Source organism: Dama dama, chromosome 18, assembly GCF_033118175.1.
Source record: "Dama dama isolate Ldn47 chromosome 18, ASM3311817v1, whole genome shotgun sequence".
Classification (NCBI taxonomy): domain Eukaryota; kingdom Metazoa; phylum Chordata; class Mammalia; order Artiodactyla; family Cervidae; genus Dama; species Dama dama.
This window is the reverse complement of record NC_083698.1, coordinates 48,587,142-48,604,082: the sequence shown is the minus strand read 5'-3', so window position 1 is coordinate 48,604,082 and position 16,941 is coordinate 48,587,142. Positions and strand designations below refer to the sequence as shown.

Genomic DNA, 16,941 nt, shown 5'->3' with positions numbered 1-16,941 from the left:
AAGAGAAGAATTCCACTTTAGAGGATATAAGTATGATTATCAGGGATTCAGGCTGAGTCCAGTAGACAGTGGTAAGTGAGCTGCAGGTGTGTGATTGGAACAACAAAAGAGATGCTGAAATGGTAAGTCCTTTGCCATGTAAATAGAAAGAGTAAAAGACTATTTATTGCCCAAACATGATTGGTCACCTGTTTTTATTATGCCTTTCAAGACAAATCCAGGAAAGGAATTATATTTTCTTTCCAGAAACATCCGTAAAGATCCTGCTTAGTTGGTTGAAATTTTTCTCTTCAACAAGTGAGTTAGCTCTCAAGGTTCACTGCTGAACTGGTCAAAAGGCTGTGCAGTGCTCTCTGAAATTCTACTTCTTTACTGCCCTCTGGTAATAAAGTCACTTTCAATTTTTTTTTTTAATCATAATAAGATAAAATGTTTTTATGGCTCAAAGTGTTAGTGTTATTATTATGGGGAGTACTGCTTTCTGGGTGATTCTTATATCAATACATGTTCTTGAGCCCATTATTCTTTTTTGTAGTATCATTCCTTCATTTCCCTCAACTGTTTATAATATACAAAACCAGTTTTGACAAATTTATTAACATTTTGGTAATCAACATTTTCTAGCATTAAAAAAATATAAGCCTAGCCAACAGTATTCTTCTTTCAGTTGAAGATGAGAGAGACAGGTAAGTTCTAAGTGCAGGTTCCTGTGTTATTTATTGTGGCGACAGCTCCACAAGGGAGATGTTACATTTCTCTTCTGTAGATGTGGATTCTGTAGGAACAGAGGGAAGAGTGACTTGCTTAAGGTGGCATAGCTATAACCAGCAGAGCTGAGAGTCACACCCCAGTTAGATTCCAAAATCATTATCTGCCTTTAATGCCAAATAATTAAAATAGGTAAGCTAAACCACGTTAGACTGGAATCACAATGTAGGCTGGGAGCACTGAACTTCATTTTCTTCATCAGAGTGCTGAGGATTACATTTTTTTTCAGACTTGAAAAAAAGATTTCCTCTGAATTCTACCACTTGAGAATCAGAACTTTTCTGAGTTGTACAAGCATGTGGAACTAGCACCCATGCCAGACACAGCTATTGCTCCCTCCCACCAGCATGTTCTCCTTGTCTGTCTCATCTCTGCTCTTTCCATCACAAGAGCTGAACAGAAGGATCACAGGTGACTTCAGTTTTGATGATCCTGTGAGATGAAGGTCGGAGGAAGCATTGTCCTCTGTTCTTGCCAGCTCTGCACTCCCTGTTTCCTGCCTGTTGGTGCATTTAAACTTCTTCTGTTTGTGTTGAAAAAATAGTTCACATTTGCATTTCAGACTAAAAAAAAAATATGATTGCAAATAATTATCCTGAAAGGAGAGAGGGTGGATGCAATATCTATTCTCTTGTAATTTTCCAAGAATTACCAGCAGCAATCTTTTTTAAAAAGCAGATTGTGGAGGCCTAATGCAGACTCAGTATCTCTGAATGGTGATCCTGATACTCTGCATTTTAAAAAGTTTCTCAGGTGATTTTTACCTGTGCTAAGCCTTGAGAACCACTCCTCTTTGGCTCATACGTTATTTTTAAGGGTCTCCAAAGCCAATCCAGAACTTCTAAAATGTTGACAATCCATTAGGGAATCCCAGAATTGTCTTTTCCTTCTATAAATCTTTCAACATTATTATCATATCTGTACTTAAATACTTAAAACACCAATCAACCAATAAAAAATTACTAGTCTCATTAATCTACAAATTAATAATAATGTAAATGAAGATATAAAAATAATGTAATAATTATGGTAATAATCATTGAGATTATTTAAAAATAATATTTATAGGTATTATATGCTGGTATATTCATTATCATTTACCCCCCTTTCAGATAAGATGACTGAGCCCAGAGAGGTTAAATAACTTGCTCATGTAGGGTAGAACCAGAATTAGAACACAGAAAGCTTTTGAGAGTCTATGTTCAGATTTTTTATTCCAAGATGCCTGATATTTTGGAAAGTATATAAGCACCCCAAATCTTACTATTTGTTGTTGTTTTTTTTAGAACAGAACTGAAACTTACCCGGAAGGCAGCCTATGTGAGATACCTCAATAGCTCAGCCTTCTTCTTCTCAGGGTTCTTTGTGGTATTTTTATCTGTGCTTCCTTATGCACTGCTCAAAGGAATCATCCTTCGAAAAATATTCACAACCATCTCATTCTGCATCGTTTTGCGCATGGCAGTTACTCGGCAGTTCCCCTGGGCTGTACAAACTTGGTATGATTCTCTTGGAGCAATAAACAAAATACAGGTAGTGTACCAAAATGGGTCATCTGACTCAATGAATTTAGAACAGTTTAGAACTTTTGTCATGAGCAAACTCTCTAGAGTTTGCATCTCTAGAGATGCATTCTTGGCCTTGGACCTGTTTGATGCACAGTATTTCCTCTCTTGATGTCTGTATGTGGTTCAACAAGCCCTTGTAAAGCCTAGTGAAATAAAATGAAAGCCTGTGAGATTTTAGTCAGAGAAATTGAAGAAAATATTGTTTCTGTATTCTGGAGATTATTATTCAAGTAATCAATCAATAGAATGGTTCTAATGAACTTGGCAAATGTGCAAAATCATGGTGGCAGATTCATCAGAAAGTTATAAAATTTTCTAGCTAATGCTAGGAATGTTTACCTTAAACTTTTCCAAGTATTTTTCTGAACAGTATGATGGATGAGAATGACATTGTATGCCACATTAATTACCTTAAAATTTCAGCATGCTGACGTAGCTGTTAATTTTGAAGAGAAGTTCTAAAGTCCATAAGGTAATAAGACTCAACTTATGCTAAGCTAATAGAATCATCACCAGGAACTTGGATGTGGTTATAATTTTTAGAATTAATATATAATTCAAAATGTTTTATTATACTGTTTTGATATATATTTAAATATTTAATCCAGAAAATAAATCACTGTGCCATAATTTAAAAAAAATGAGGGTGAAGGGTGAGCCACTTTAAGGTAGTTCTGCCATTATTTAACCTAGGCCAGAGTTTGACTTCCCTGGTATCTCAGTCGGTAAAGAGTTTGTCTGCAGTGCAGGAGACCCGGGCTTGATCGCTAGGTCAGGAAGATTCCCCTGGTGAAGGAAATGGCAAACCATTCCAGCATTCTTGCCTGGAAAATCCCATGGACAGAGGAGCCTGGTGGGCTGCAGTCCATGGGGTGGCAAGAGTGGTCCAAGATCTAGCAACTAAACCACTATCAGAGTTTGCCAATGGTGGACCATAGACCTAATAAAAGGAGGATGCTATCAAGATGAAAATACTAGTTTTCTCTCTCTCAATGTTGAGTTGAGGCAATTAGTGGGTAGTTCAGGTGTGCTTTATGAATTCATTACTAAGGGTAACATGTAGTCTAGTACAAGGATGAGTCAGTGGTATGTTAAAATTTAATGTATAACTAAGTTCTATAAAATGTCACATTTAAATGCATTTCTAATATAATGAATCCTAGTACTTGATAATTAACTTTAGAACACATAAAATTATTTTTTAGGAAAAAATTTCTAGTATAATTCATAAAATACAAAATGTAGCACTTATTAGAGTTTAAATAGATATAATAATGTATTAACACTATCCTAGTTCTATAATATGTTTTTGCTCTCTTTTATAAACAGGATTTCTTACAAAAGCAAGAATATAAGACATTGGAATATAACTTAACAACTACAGATGTAGTGATGGAGAATGTGACAGCCTACTGGGAGGAGGTCAGAATCTTTTGTTTGTTTGCTCTAAATATTTAAGCTTTTCTTATTTGTGATTCTCGTTTTCATCTTAATGGGCAATAAAGTTAGAATGATGATAGAATTCTTAGAACTCAAAGAGGAATCACTCCACTTATTTTGTAGTTTAAGAGGTAGAGGCCCAGGAATATTAAATATGACAGATGGGCCTCTTCATGTTTTTCTAAGTCATGTAATTTGTTTCACATAATAAATTAGGAAGTAATGCCATGCTCATAGGTTTTGGAGCCAAACTGAGCTGGAATTGAGTACTGGTTCCACCATTTACTCTCTAGTGCAAGTTACTGAATTTTGTGGAGCCTCTGGTTCTCCATCTGTAAAGTGGGAATATTAAGATATACCTTACAAGGTTGTTGTGAAGATTGACTGAGATAACTTATGGAAAATATTCAGCATAGTACCACACACATAATAGTTCCTCAGTAAATGCTACCCTCTCTGATCTCAGGTTCCAGTCCATTGTGCTTTACATATACCAGTAAACATAAAGATGTATATGGGATAACCTATGTATTGTTTTCTACTATTTTCACTTATTTTGATTCACTATTAAAAATTCTCATTTCTTATTGTCAGAAAAAATGTTATTAATGTTTTTTCAGCTTCTAAAGGACTAATATTTGATTATTGAGAATACCAGTGGAGTTCCTCTTTCCTTATCACTTTTTCTGTTGAGTAAACACAGGCATTATGAAACCAATGTCCTATTTCTACATATTTCACAATATCTTATACTGGTTTTATTTATATAAGTAAGTTGACCCTAAGGGCTTCACTGTAATTCTATTTTTAAGATAGAGGTAAGAGAATAATTCTTTATCTACCTAGACAAATTACAGAGAAATGTGTGGATTAGATTGATTTTACTTCTTTGATTTTAGGAATTTCAAATGCCCTTCTAGACATAAAGAAAAGCAAGGAGTTTGGCGATACAGACAATTGTTTTTCTAATCTCCATCTCATACTCCTTTCATCTAATAAAATAGATAGCATGCTTCAGCCCTTACTATGTGCCAGGTACTAGATAAGCACTTTACATATTTTGTCTTATTTCTTACAACATTCCTATGATGTAATCTTAATATTTCCATTTTGCTGATAAGGGAATGGAGGCTTAGTAAGGTTATAGGACCTGGCTCAGCTCACGTACCAGGCAAGGGATGAAGCTAGGTTTTGGACCAAATGCCCCAGTCTACAACCCTTTCACTGAACCTTCCATCTGGCTATATTCTCATCCTCCAGACTCTCACCATCACCTAGCAAATTCTGGACACTCCTTGATGATATTTACCCAGGACAGTGGTGCTGGTTAAACTTCTGTCATTGTGTCTAAGACTTCAGCACCCACATGAGAAATCCTTCCAATACTGTCCTCAGAAATTCTATTTACAGTTACTTCTTCGGAAGCTTCCTCTCATGCTCATATGCTGAGCTTGGTGAGTGCTGAGACTTACTCCACTTTGGAAATGTCCTGCTCTGGGATCTCTTTCTCAGTTTAGAATTTTCTAATCCTAGCTCTCTCAGTCTGTTAATCCCATCTTTACTGCCTTCCAATTTCATGAAAATTTCTAGTCTCCTTAGTTCTCCCTTTTGGACTCCTCCTGGTTTAACCTCCACCAGTCACTTCAGTTGTTCCTACAGCAGCACCCTCAATTCCCTTTTCACCGAATCATTTGCTATAAGACATTCACTTGACTGCTTTGATGAAGGGAGTGCTATCTGGGAAAATGAAATACTCTAGTCAGTTATAAGTTTTATACAGTCACTGTTTCAACTTCAAATGGGCCTATAAACTTTCTTGGGAAGTGTTTTCATTTGTCTTTACTTAATTTTCTTTACCATTTCCCTAAAAGCTATTCCAGATTTTTACCAGTTTCCTGAAACTCCCAATCTCTCCCAGGATCTGCTCACCCCCAGCAGATGGCCTTGACTTCTGTAACACAGAGAGAAAATATATAGATGCTATAAAATATACAGCGGCATGTATGAATGCTTACAGCTTCTTTCTTCACCCTTGAGATTATTATTTTCCTTCTTTCTTTTCTAAGAGAAGGATGTTTGCTTTCCCCTGCCCTTAACTGTTGTTACCTTGCTTCGTCTTCTCAGGACATGGGGCCAGCAATTATTCTCTCTCTACAAGCTCAATTTCTTTTTTTTCAACTAACTTCTTTTAATATCTAAATATTTTCAAGTTAAAGAAATTTCTTCTCTGACTTTTGGCCCCCCAGAGTCCCATCATCCAAGCCTTATCATTCTTCTTCCCTTTGCCTTTAAAACTGTTCTTACTTCCTTATCTTTTGACTTTTGCCTTCTGCAATCTGGATTCTGTCTTTACCAACACATTAAAACTGTTCTTTTGAAATATTTATTTAACTTAGCTTTAGTGAACCACTCTTTCCATGTGATCTTATATTCCAACCAAGACTTCTCAGTCTTGGCTGCCTGCCTCTTAAGTGGCGATCGGCCATAGGGTCCCCACCTCGGCTTCCTTCTGGTATTTCATGCTCTCTCTGGGTGACTCAGCCCAGGCTCAACTGACATCTATGTGCTGACGACTCTCAAAGGCAAATCTTCAGCCCCAGTTTCTTTCCTGAACTTCATACATTATTTCCAAATTCCCTGCAAGGTCCTCAAACACTTCACATTTATCACTTCCCAAGCTTCATAAACCCGCTTCTTCCAGTGTCTTCTCTGCCTCATTTGATGATTTCACCATTCACCCAGTGACTCAAGAGGCATGTCCCTGATGAATTATATATGACTCTTCCCTCACTTCACACCTGTGAGTAGGAACAATTTCTATTTATATATCAGCAAGCTGAGCTTTAGGGAATTTAAGTAACTAGAATAAGTTTATACAACTGGTTAGAACATAAAAGTCAGCCTAGGCTTCTTTGACTCTAAATGTTTTTTCTACTCACCATCCTGTTTCTAATGAAAAAAATGGACTACTGCTTTATTGTATACAAAATACTTTCATCTATATTACCTTACTTAAGATCCTCAACAGTCCAGGAGCCTAAAGCTCAGAATGTCATAATTTATCAATTATTATGCAGCTAGTTGAGAACATGAGACAGAGACTGAAATAAAGGATACCATAATCATTTCTTTCACAACTACAAGGAGCTTGTAAACACATAAAATGTTTAGCCATAGTAGGGATCAAATAAATAAGAATAAGATCAGTACTGAGATTCCATTTTCACTTACAGAACAAAAAAAAACAGAACAACAAAACAAAACAAATCCCAAATCGGAAATCAACATTGTTGATGATGGTTCCTGAAATCTAGCACTCTCATACCTTGATGGAAGAGAATTTGAAACTACTTTTCCAAAGTCTTGGAATGTTTGCTACACCTTTGCTCTGGAAATTTCCCTTGTGGAAATTTATACTAAAAAAAAAACAGAGATTTCCAAGATTTATATCAAAGTACACACATCACAGAATTATTAAGTTAAAAAGAAAATCATATAATGTAAAAAATGAGAACTGTTAGTATTTATAGTTTATCCATACTCTTTGATACTATCCTGCAACTTAAAATTATATTAAAAAGAATGTTTAATGGTATGTGAAAATATTTATGATTTATATTGTAAGTCAGAAAAAGAAGATCACAAAGCTCATGTATAATTTTTCCTTAATGTTGTAAAATTATATATGATTTTACATATATGTGAAGGAGTAGAGGGATCTCACTGAAATGTTAAACATTATTTCTTCTCAGTGTTGACTACAGCTGATTCCTCTTTTCTTCTTGCTGCTTTTATCTGTTTCCCAAATTTTCTGAAGTAAGTTTTTTACTTCTGTGATCAGGAGTTAAAATTAAGGTAAATTAAAGTAAAAGCAACCTTCCATTGGTCCAAGTGTTTATTGGATAAAAGTCCTATTTCTAAGCATGGAACATGAGCCCCTTAACAGTCTGCACTGCCCACATTATCGAGGATATCCTTTGTCATCTTACTATATACATTTACCTAGCCACTCACTACTCACCACTTTAGTTATCTGATGACTGAAAGAGATGTTAGCCATCCATCTCATAAGAATTCAAGCAGTAGTCTTAAACCTTAATTGCTTATATATGCCCTAAAGTTTTGGTAGTACTGAAAATCTGTATACCTCTGATACATTTTAAGTTGACTTATGAATTTTCAACATAGGTTTAAGTGGTGGTAAAGGATGTAATTCTTGTCTATAGTGTCTTCATATGTTAAATGGATTTTTGTCAAAACTTGGGAGCTGCCATTTCAGTACTTTCAATTTTGTGGAAAATAAATGAATTTGTAGAGTCAGGTCTCATTGCTAAATCAATCAGATAAATATTACTTGCTTTATATCAGGAAAATGTAACTTTAAAATGCAGATAATAATTTGTATTAATTTATTAAATTACTAAAATTATATAAATAATAAGTTAATTAAAATAACTTGTCCTTCAGTTCATCTCTGAAGTCTGATTCTGAGATGACAGGACACATAGCTGCCATCACTTTGAAACCTGGTGAAACACAATGTTAGCTCCTTCAGTATTTCTGGCTTTGCTTTTATGAGATCCACTCTCAGGAGAAAATCATTCTCTTATGTTCCCCATGTTTGTATCATGGAGCTTTTTACACTCCAGAAAGGGCAGTCTAGCTAAACTTAGGACTGGTGAGAAGGCTGCCTCTTCTCTGAGGGGAGAAGCAGAAAGTAGGAAAGAGAAATGACAAAGAGCAAGCAAATTCTCAAGCAATTAACTTTAGGAAGGAGTACTTTGGGATGATGAGGTTGTGGAAATGCATTCTCTTAAAACTGTGTGATCACCTGATCACCTGCAGTGCTGTTAACTGTGATTTGAAGACTGCTCAGATAGTAAAGAATCTGCCTGCAAGGCAGGAGACCTGGGTTTCATCCTTGGGTTGGGAAGATCCCCTGGAGAAGTGAATGACTACCCACTGCAGTATTCTTGCCTGGAGAATCCCGTGGACAGAGGAGCCTGGTGGGCTACGGTCCATGGTGTCGTAAATGAGTTGGGCACGGCTGAGCGACTAAGTACATGCGTGCACTCTAACGCATCCCATCGGGCAGTGCAGAAGCAGGGAGCTTTCAAAAAAGAATTCCCTCTCCCAGCACTTTTGCAAAAATGGGATTCATTCAAGTCAAATGGTAGTATCATCACATTTACACTTAGTAGTAACTACTAAAATACTTTGAGCTTCTCAGATTAAGGTGCCAGCATGATAGAGTTAGAAGATTTGGGTTGTAATTCTACTCAGGCCTACTACTTAAATGACTTCAGTCACTTAACCTCTCTGAGTCACAGTCTACAACTTTGAATAAAAGAGTTTATAAAATCTATCTCATATATTGTTACTCTGCTGAAGATTGAATAATTATGTGTATGTGTTCAGCCTATAGGAGAGGAGATATCTATCTCCTTTGTATAGATAGCTAGCTAGCTTTAATTAAATTTGATGGTGAGCAACAGTCAGCAATTGAAATTATTATTATAATTTTGAAATATTTTGGATCATGTGCTCTAGAAATCATGTGCTATAACTTGTGTGCTATAAAGTATGGACCAAGTGCCATGTGCTCTTCAAACTAATAATACATAATGTAAATAGCTATTGAAAATATTGGGCTTCCCTGGTGGCTCAGCTGGTAAAGAACCTGCCCACCAATGCAGAAGACGCAAGGGATGCAGGTTCGATTCATGGGCAGGAAGATCCCCCGGAGAAGGACATGGCAGCTTGCTGCAGTATTCTTGCCTGGAAAATTACATGTACAGAGGAGCCTGACAGGCTATAGTCTATGGGGTTGTAAAGAATCGGACACAACTGCACCCCCCACACATACATTGAAAATATCTGAGAAACATACCTTCTTATTTACTGTGTTTTTTATTTTTTACAGGGATTTAGTAAATTATTTGAGAAAGCAAAAGAAAATAATAACAATAGGAAAATTTCCAATGGTGATAACAGCCTCTTCTTCAGTAACTTACTTCTTGGTGCTCCTGTCCTGAAAGATATCAGTTTCAAGATAGAAAGAGGACAGTTGATGGCAGTTGCTGGATCTACTGGAGCAGGCAAGGTAGTCTCTTTTATACCTCACATGAAGATGTTAACCTGACATGCTTTACTCCTTTCTTTTTCTAGTTTGTAAAAGGAGAATACTTGGATACTGTGTATAATTATTCCACTGATAGCGTCCTCTAGCCTTTCATTTCTTCCTGTTATCTTCAGTAACTTTTTCTGTTATATGTTTATATTTTGGGCATCACTCAGTACAGTGTCATGCACATACATGGTGAGCATTTAATAACTTTGTTGGTCAAGTAAAGCTTCCATTTTTGCCAATCTGTGGCACAGACATTTTCTCAGAGCTGGTTCAGGAAAGTCATGGCTTACATTTTACTTCAGTAACCACATGGGCAAAAGATCCCCATTTTGTTTACCCAAGAATTTTTTTGGAGAATGGACTCAGGCTTGCTTATGATTTATTATGAGGGAAAATTATTGAGTGGGATAGTTTTTTGATGGCAATACATAGGAATGTTTATTTATTCTGTGCCAATCAGCCTTCTACCCTACCTCATTTAATTATAAACCATGGATATTTGGAGATACATCTGACAAAAATTAAGAGGTTAGAAACTAAAGGATCAAATTTCATTGTCAGGAGAAGACTTTATATTAGTCTTCAATGATTTGAGCTATTGTTCAGATAATGATAAACACTTGTTTTCTTTATCTGGGAAATACATTCAAAGGGCATGAAGGAATAGAATCAGAGATAAGAAAGGGTCTCTTGGCTTTGAAATGGACTACTTAAAGATAATAGATATTTGCTTTGCCAATCTATTAAAAGGAGGTTCTTATTCTCACTTGACTATAATTTTACCTACAATACTTTCTAGAAAAAATAAAAAAGTTTAGTGTCCTCTTAAAACTCTTCAGAATACTTTGATGAAAGAAAAGGAAGAAGGAAGGAAGGAGCAGTGCCACTGTAAGATAAAAATGTAAATAAAAACAGAAATTAAGAAATACCCCTGAAAAATAGTTATTTGTTAATATCTAGTTAAGGAAGAACCACATTTTAAAGAATTTAGTCTGAGACTTGGGAAACAAAATGCCATAGAAAATTTCTAGTCATTGAATTTGGTGTTCATAATTGTAGCAATATACAGTTTGCTTATTTCTCTCTCCGTATGTTTTCCCACATGTAAAATAGGCCTTTCAATAAAGAAGCTATAGTTGTGCATTTTCTTCTTTGAAAAATGTATTTCTTCTTAAAGTGCTACTTTTTCCTTCTATTTCTTCTATAACTAGAAATTTTCACTATTAAAATTTTCACTATCATTTTCTACAACTAGAAAATGATACCATAGGAGGATTTGCTAATAAACAAATCACAGATGACTTGACTGAGAATGATTGCTTATGAGAAGATGGTAATTGTGTTTCACAGAATTTTTAAAAATTAATTTTATGTGTTTAAAATTACTCCTTTGAAAAGTGTAAACAAATAGCTTTGGAATTACAAATTATAGGACTTAACCAGCAATTAAATTTCAGGTAACTCTATTAAGAATTGATGAGCAGATAATTGATGGCTGGAGTTACAGCTACATCTTCTGAGAAGTAGATATGAAGACAGAGTCAGATGGAGTCAGTTTTTCCTTAGGATTAATTAAACCCCTCTGAGAAATAGAGTTTGGCAACTAAGTCTAGGAGGATGTCCTTTCATTGCAGTAGGAATGAAGCATTTTATACTCTTATTAGATAAAAGATCTAGCTAAAATATAAGCTAGAATAATTGCAAATGCTCACATTTCAAGATAAATCCTGAACCACTCATTTTGTTAATTTGTGTGTTAAAAGCCTTAAAAATAACCATTTAACAATTCTATTTGTATGACTCACCCTACTATGTTTGCAGAGATTTTTACATAAAGATATTCATCACGTTGTTTCAATAGCCACAAATTGGGGGAACTCCTAAATATCTAATAATAGGAGATTGATTAGGTAAATTTTGGTGTAGTTATATAATGGCATGTTATTCAATCAATATACATACGTATGTGTATGCATACTCAGTTGTGTCCGACTCTTTTGTGACCCCCACGGACTGTAGCCCACCAGGCTCCTCTGTCCATGGAATTTTTCAGCAAGAAAACTGGAACAGGTTGCCATTTCCTACTCCAGGGGATCTTCCTGACCCAGGGATCAAACCCTCATCTCTTGCATCTGTGGTATTAGCTGGTAGATTCTTTACCACTGCACCACTTGGGAAACCCCTGTATTCAGTCAGTATAGGAATGTTGCAAATGACTCTGAGGGATATGTATATTATGCTATTAAGAAGGACAACAGATTATAGAATAATATGTACATTATGGTCTGCATTTTACAAAAGCATATATATGTGTATACGTGTCTCTGAAAGAACATTATGGGTCTAGTTGCTGTCTCTGAGATTTTGGTTATATCTCTGGATTTTCCAAAGTTTGAACAATATTATTTTCTGAATAAAACAATAAGATCAGATATAAGACTTAGATAAGGAAATGTATAGAAAGCCCTTGATGCAGTACTTGAAACAAAGTACTGCTTAATAAATGGTAGTTGTTTGTATTGTTGTCATTAAAACTTTGTAGAAAAGCAAGAAAATACAGATAAAACAAAATATGAGGGGAAAATACACATTTTTCCTAATTTTACCTCTTAGGGATAATGAGGTAAGTATTTTAAAATATTTTTCTTCCAGAAGTTTTTACATATCTATGTATTTATAAAAACCAAAATGGGATTATTCTCTAATACTATATTGTAATTTATTGCTAAGTTATTTTTGTATAAATGATATTGTGATGGGATTCTCTATTATCTGTAAATAGATTAATCTGTAATCTTGTGCATTTTATAATTTTCTGATGAGTAGTTTCTCAGACTGGGTTTGCAGAGTTTACAAATTATAAAACCTACATTGTAATTTTTATTGGAATGTTTAATTTTTGAATGAAACACATGTCTTAGTCTTTAAAAAAAAACACAAGGTCAAGTTTAATTTTATTACTTTCCCCTGTTACTAACACCTAGTCTGTAAAGGAACTGTGTCTTCTTTGTTTTTATATTCCAAGGACTATCATAGTATACCTAGTATGAAATAGATATTTGATAAAAATTTCTTTAATTGACTATTTGGGAAAATGGATTTTGGGGGGTTTCTAATCTACATTAATTATCTTTCAGTTATGAAAGTTCCTTGAATTATTTAAATGAAGCAATATTGGTGTAAGAGTCTATACCCCTGGGTATCTCCAACTGAAAGCTGGCTTACGGCATCTCCCCCAGGGTGTGGGGATTTTTAGTTCTTCTGTTGTCTCTGCCACGGAAGCAGTTCTGTGGCCTTGCTGTCAACCCAGACACACCACAGTCTGTATTCTGCCCTCACTCTGGAACTGTTAGCTTGATCTTCTAATAACTGAGCATCAGATGTGTGGAATGGCTGTTGGCTTCTATTTTGGCCTACATTTTAAATAAGATACAAAGTCTGCAATGTTTTATCAGTATTTGGCAATTTATATATATTCAGTTTAACTTTGTATCTCTCAAAAATATTCATAAATATTATATATTTATGTTTATATAGATAAATATTGTTAAATGTATATTTAACCTTTGTAGTTAATATAGATCCAAACTTATATTTAACCTGTATATTGTGTATACATATATATATATGTTGTGTATACATATATGTGTGTGTATATGTATACATATAATATGTGTGTATATATTTATATATAATCAGATCCATTCCATTGTTGGGGTTTAAAAATATGTTCTATATGAAACTAATACTTATAGTTTCAATTATACAGAAGAATTATATGTAGAAATAAGGAATTTGATGAAGGACAGGGAAGCCTGGTGTGCTGCAATCCATGGGGTCTCAAAGAGTTGGACACGACAGAACAACTGAACTGAAGGAATTGTGGATTTTGGATATTTTCCATATACAAAAAGAATTTTAAAATTTACTGAAATAGGTATCACAAAAGTGCCTATCTCTTGATCCTTCTTTCTTCCTAATATATTTCAGGTGGTATTATTATTGTGCCTATCTCTTGATCATTCTTTCTTCCTAATATATTTCAGGTGGTATTATTATTTGTTAAAATTTAAAATGCATAAAAATTCAAAAAATTTTCTCTCACTGCTCGTTCTCCTCTGCTTATTTTCCACTTTTCACCATTCTTTCTCCCAACTCCGACAGGTACTCTTGTCAGTTTTTTGAATGTATATAGTTTTATACATGGTATTTCATTGTTTGGATAGATGTTTATAATGTGATGAATCACCTATTGATTGGCAGTTGGGTTATTGCCAGTATTTTGCTAATATGAAGAATGATGCTATGAATAATATTGCATGTATGTCATTTAGCACGTCTACTAGTATTTCTGTATATCTGCCAAACTTTCTTCCTTGAAGGCTGCATCAATTTATGCATGCGTGTTACAGTCCATGTAGATTGTAGGTTTATTTTTCCACAGCATCCCCAGCATATATTATCTAACATTTGAATTTTTTCCAGTCTTGTTGGATAAAGTCATATGTCAGTGTTTTTTTAATTTGCATTTCTCTTATTAGGAAAAAAATACAAGCTTTATCATATGTTTAAAGGTCACCTCTATTTTAATTTTTGGTGAAATATCTGTATACTTTGTACTGTTTTCTAATGAGTTATTGGTATTTTTCTTTTTGACTTTAATATCACTCAAGAGGGAAATTATTCCTTTGTGTCATATAACTTGCAAATACTTACTTCAGTTTGACGTTTTTTCCTTTTGTTTTCTGTGCCCAAGTCTTTTTCTTTTTAATGTGATTTATTTTTTTATTTTATGACTTCTGGATTTTGATTCATATAGAAAAGCTTTCTTACTCTGTGGTAGTTGTTTTTCTATTCTTTTAGACATCCTTCAATGTTTTCTTTAAGTATTCTTACAGTCTTATTTTTGCACTTATTCTTCGACCTATTTGAAATTCATCATATGTTGGGTGTGGCATATGGCTACAGTTTTTTGTCTGCCCTCCACATGGCTGTTCAGTTGTCCCACAACGTATACTGAATAGTCTATTTTTCTCCACTCATTTTAGATGCCATCTTTATCAAATACTAATTCTTTTATGCATTTAGATCTACTTTTGTAGCTTTAATTCTATTCCATTGATTTGTCTGTTTATGTATCAGTAATTTACTTTTTAAAGTTATTGAGCCCTTATTTAATATAATGTATAACACAGTGTATCATGTTGCAAAGAGTCGGACATGACTAAATAACAAACAATGTCATTAAATTATTGAGTAAAATGTTTATATACATATATATAATGTCATAGGATGATAAATGTTTTGAAGATAAAACAGAAAGAAAGGTTGATGATAAGGGTTCAATTTTAAGCAGTGGAGGCCTCATTGAAAGGTAACATTTGAGAAAAGATTTGAAGGAGGTGAGGGGTTAGGTCATATGGCCATCTGGGGAAGAGTCTTCCAGGTAGGGGTGGAGCAAACCCTTGACATGGGACTGTCTGTCTGGGTCACAGAGCAGCATGGAGTTCAGTGGGGTCGGCCCAGGGTGAGCCATGGAGAGGAGAACCATCAGAGAAGTAAGGGGGCGAGACCATTACACAGGGGCCCTGAGAGCCTCATAAAGGGCCTTGTAAGGAGTTAGGCTTTTTTTTCTGAGGACCTTAGAAGCTATTGGAGGGTTTTAAGCAGAAAAGTAACATGATCTGACTTACATTTTGACAGGGCCACTTTGAGAATAGACTCTAGGAAGACAGGGGTGGAGCAAGGAGTTAGAAAGCTATTCTATTTATTCTGGCAAGAGATAATGTTAGCTTAATCTAGATAGTAATGGAAGTAGCAGTCAGATTCTGGACATGTTTTCAAAAAAGGTACAACAGAATTAGACTGAACAAGGCATGTGAGAAAACAAATGAGCACTCAATAAATGTCAGTTATTACTAATTTTTCCCTAACCTCTTCCAGCCCCATCTCAACAGTCTGAACTCAGTGCCCATCTCTGTGAGCCTCTAGTGTAATACTTATCACATTCTATTGTAACTGTCTCTTGTTCCCTTCTGTATCTTTTGTGCATAGCAGCATACCCAAAATAGGAAGTGCTTCATAAATTTTGAACTGAATGAATTAATACAGAATCTTTAAAAATTAGGATACCTATGCTTAGGATGACAGTTGGTGGCACCTGCATCCTGAGAATGATTTGATCAAATGATTTGACTTAATAACACTGGTTTTATTTCCAGACTTCACTTCTCATGATGATTATGGGAGAATTGGAACCTTCAGAGGGTAAAATTAAGCACAGTGGAAGAATTTCATTCTGCTCTCAGTATTCCTGGATCATGCCTGGAACCATTAAAGATAACATCATCTTTGGTGTTTCCTATGATGAATATAGATATAGGAGTGTCATCAAAGCATGCCAACTAGAAGAGGTAAGTAATTATGTGAAAAACTTTTGGTTATGCATATGAAACCTACAAACTACCTAAATTATATATTTAATATTTTAATCAGTTTACATATATTAATCACATTTCCACTATGAGTAAACTACTGTGAATAAAGTAATTGATAAAATATATGACCCCTACTATAAGAAACCTGTGGAAATATAAAGATACAATTAATTTTTTAATGAATTTAATATACAATTCATTTTTTAAATGGTGGGCTGGTTTGGTTACAATAAAAACTCTATGAAATGGCAAGAATTTTGTTCACTGATTAGTGAGACAAATGTCCTCAACGGGCATTTGTATAGGATGCAGTTTTTTAAAGGTACTTCAGAATTACATAAGAGAATTTAAATTATTTCAATAACACCATAGCCTAAAGAAACAAACATGGACCTGTCGGTAGGGAATCTGAGATAAAGTTGTGATTATATCTCTTCCTTTGACCTTGGACATGTAACCATTATAACCTTTAGTGTCTGTAATCCTCTGAAACAGTGGCAAAATTATGACGAATCACTTCATAACAATATTGAGGACTGAGTTCATCATCTAGAAATACAGAAAGTATTCCAAGTAAAGCCAACATATGGATCTTGTA

At 34.7% G+C, this 16,941-nt stretch overlaps 1 protein-coding gene across 3 annotated transcripts in view; it reads left to right on the top strand.

Annotated features, from left to right (window-relative positions):
- Window positions 1–16,941, top strand: part of CFTR (CF transmembrane conductance regulator) — a 192,406-nt gene that overhangs the window by 51,989 nt on the left and 123,476 nt on the right. For all 3 annotated transcript variants that reach the window (XM_061165291.1, XM_061165292.1, XM_061165293.1), the window contains exons 8-11: window positions 2,055–2,301; window positions 3,666–3,758; window positions 9,700–9,879; window positions 16,128–16,319. In XM_061165291.1, the coding sequence (XP_061021274.1) occupies window positions 2,055–2,301; window positions 3,666–3,758; window positions 9,700–9,879; window positions 16,128–16,319 (712 nt within the window). The remainder of the gene's footprint in view (window positions 1–2,054; window positions 2,302–3,665; window positions 3,759–9,699; window positions 9,880–16,127; window positions 16,320–16,941) is intronic.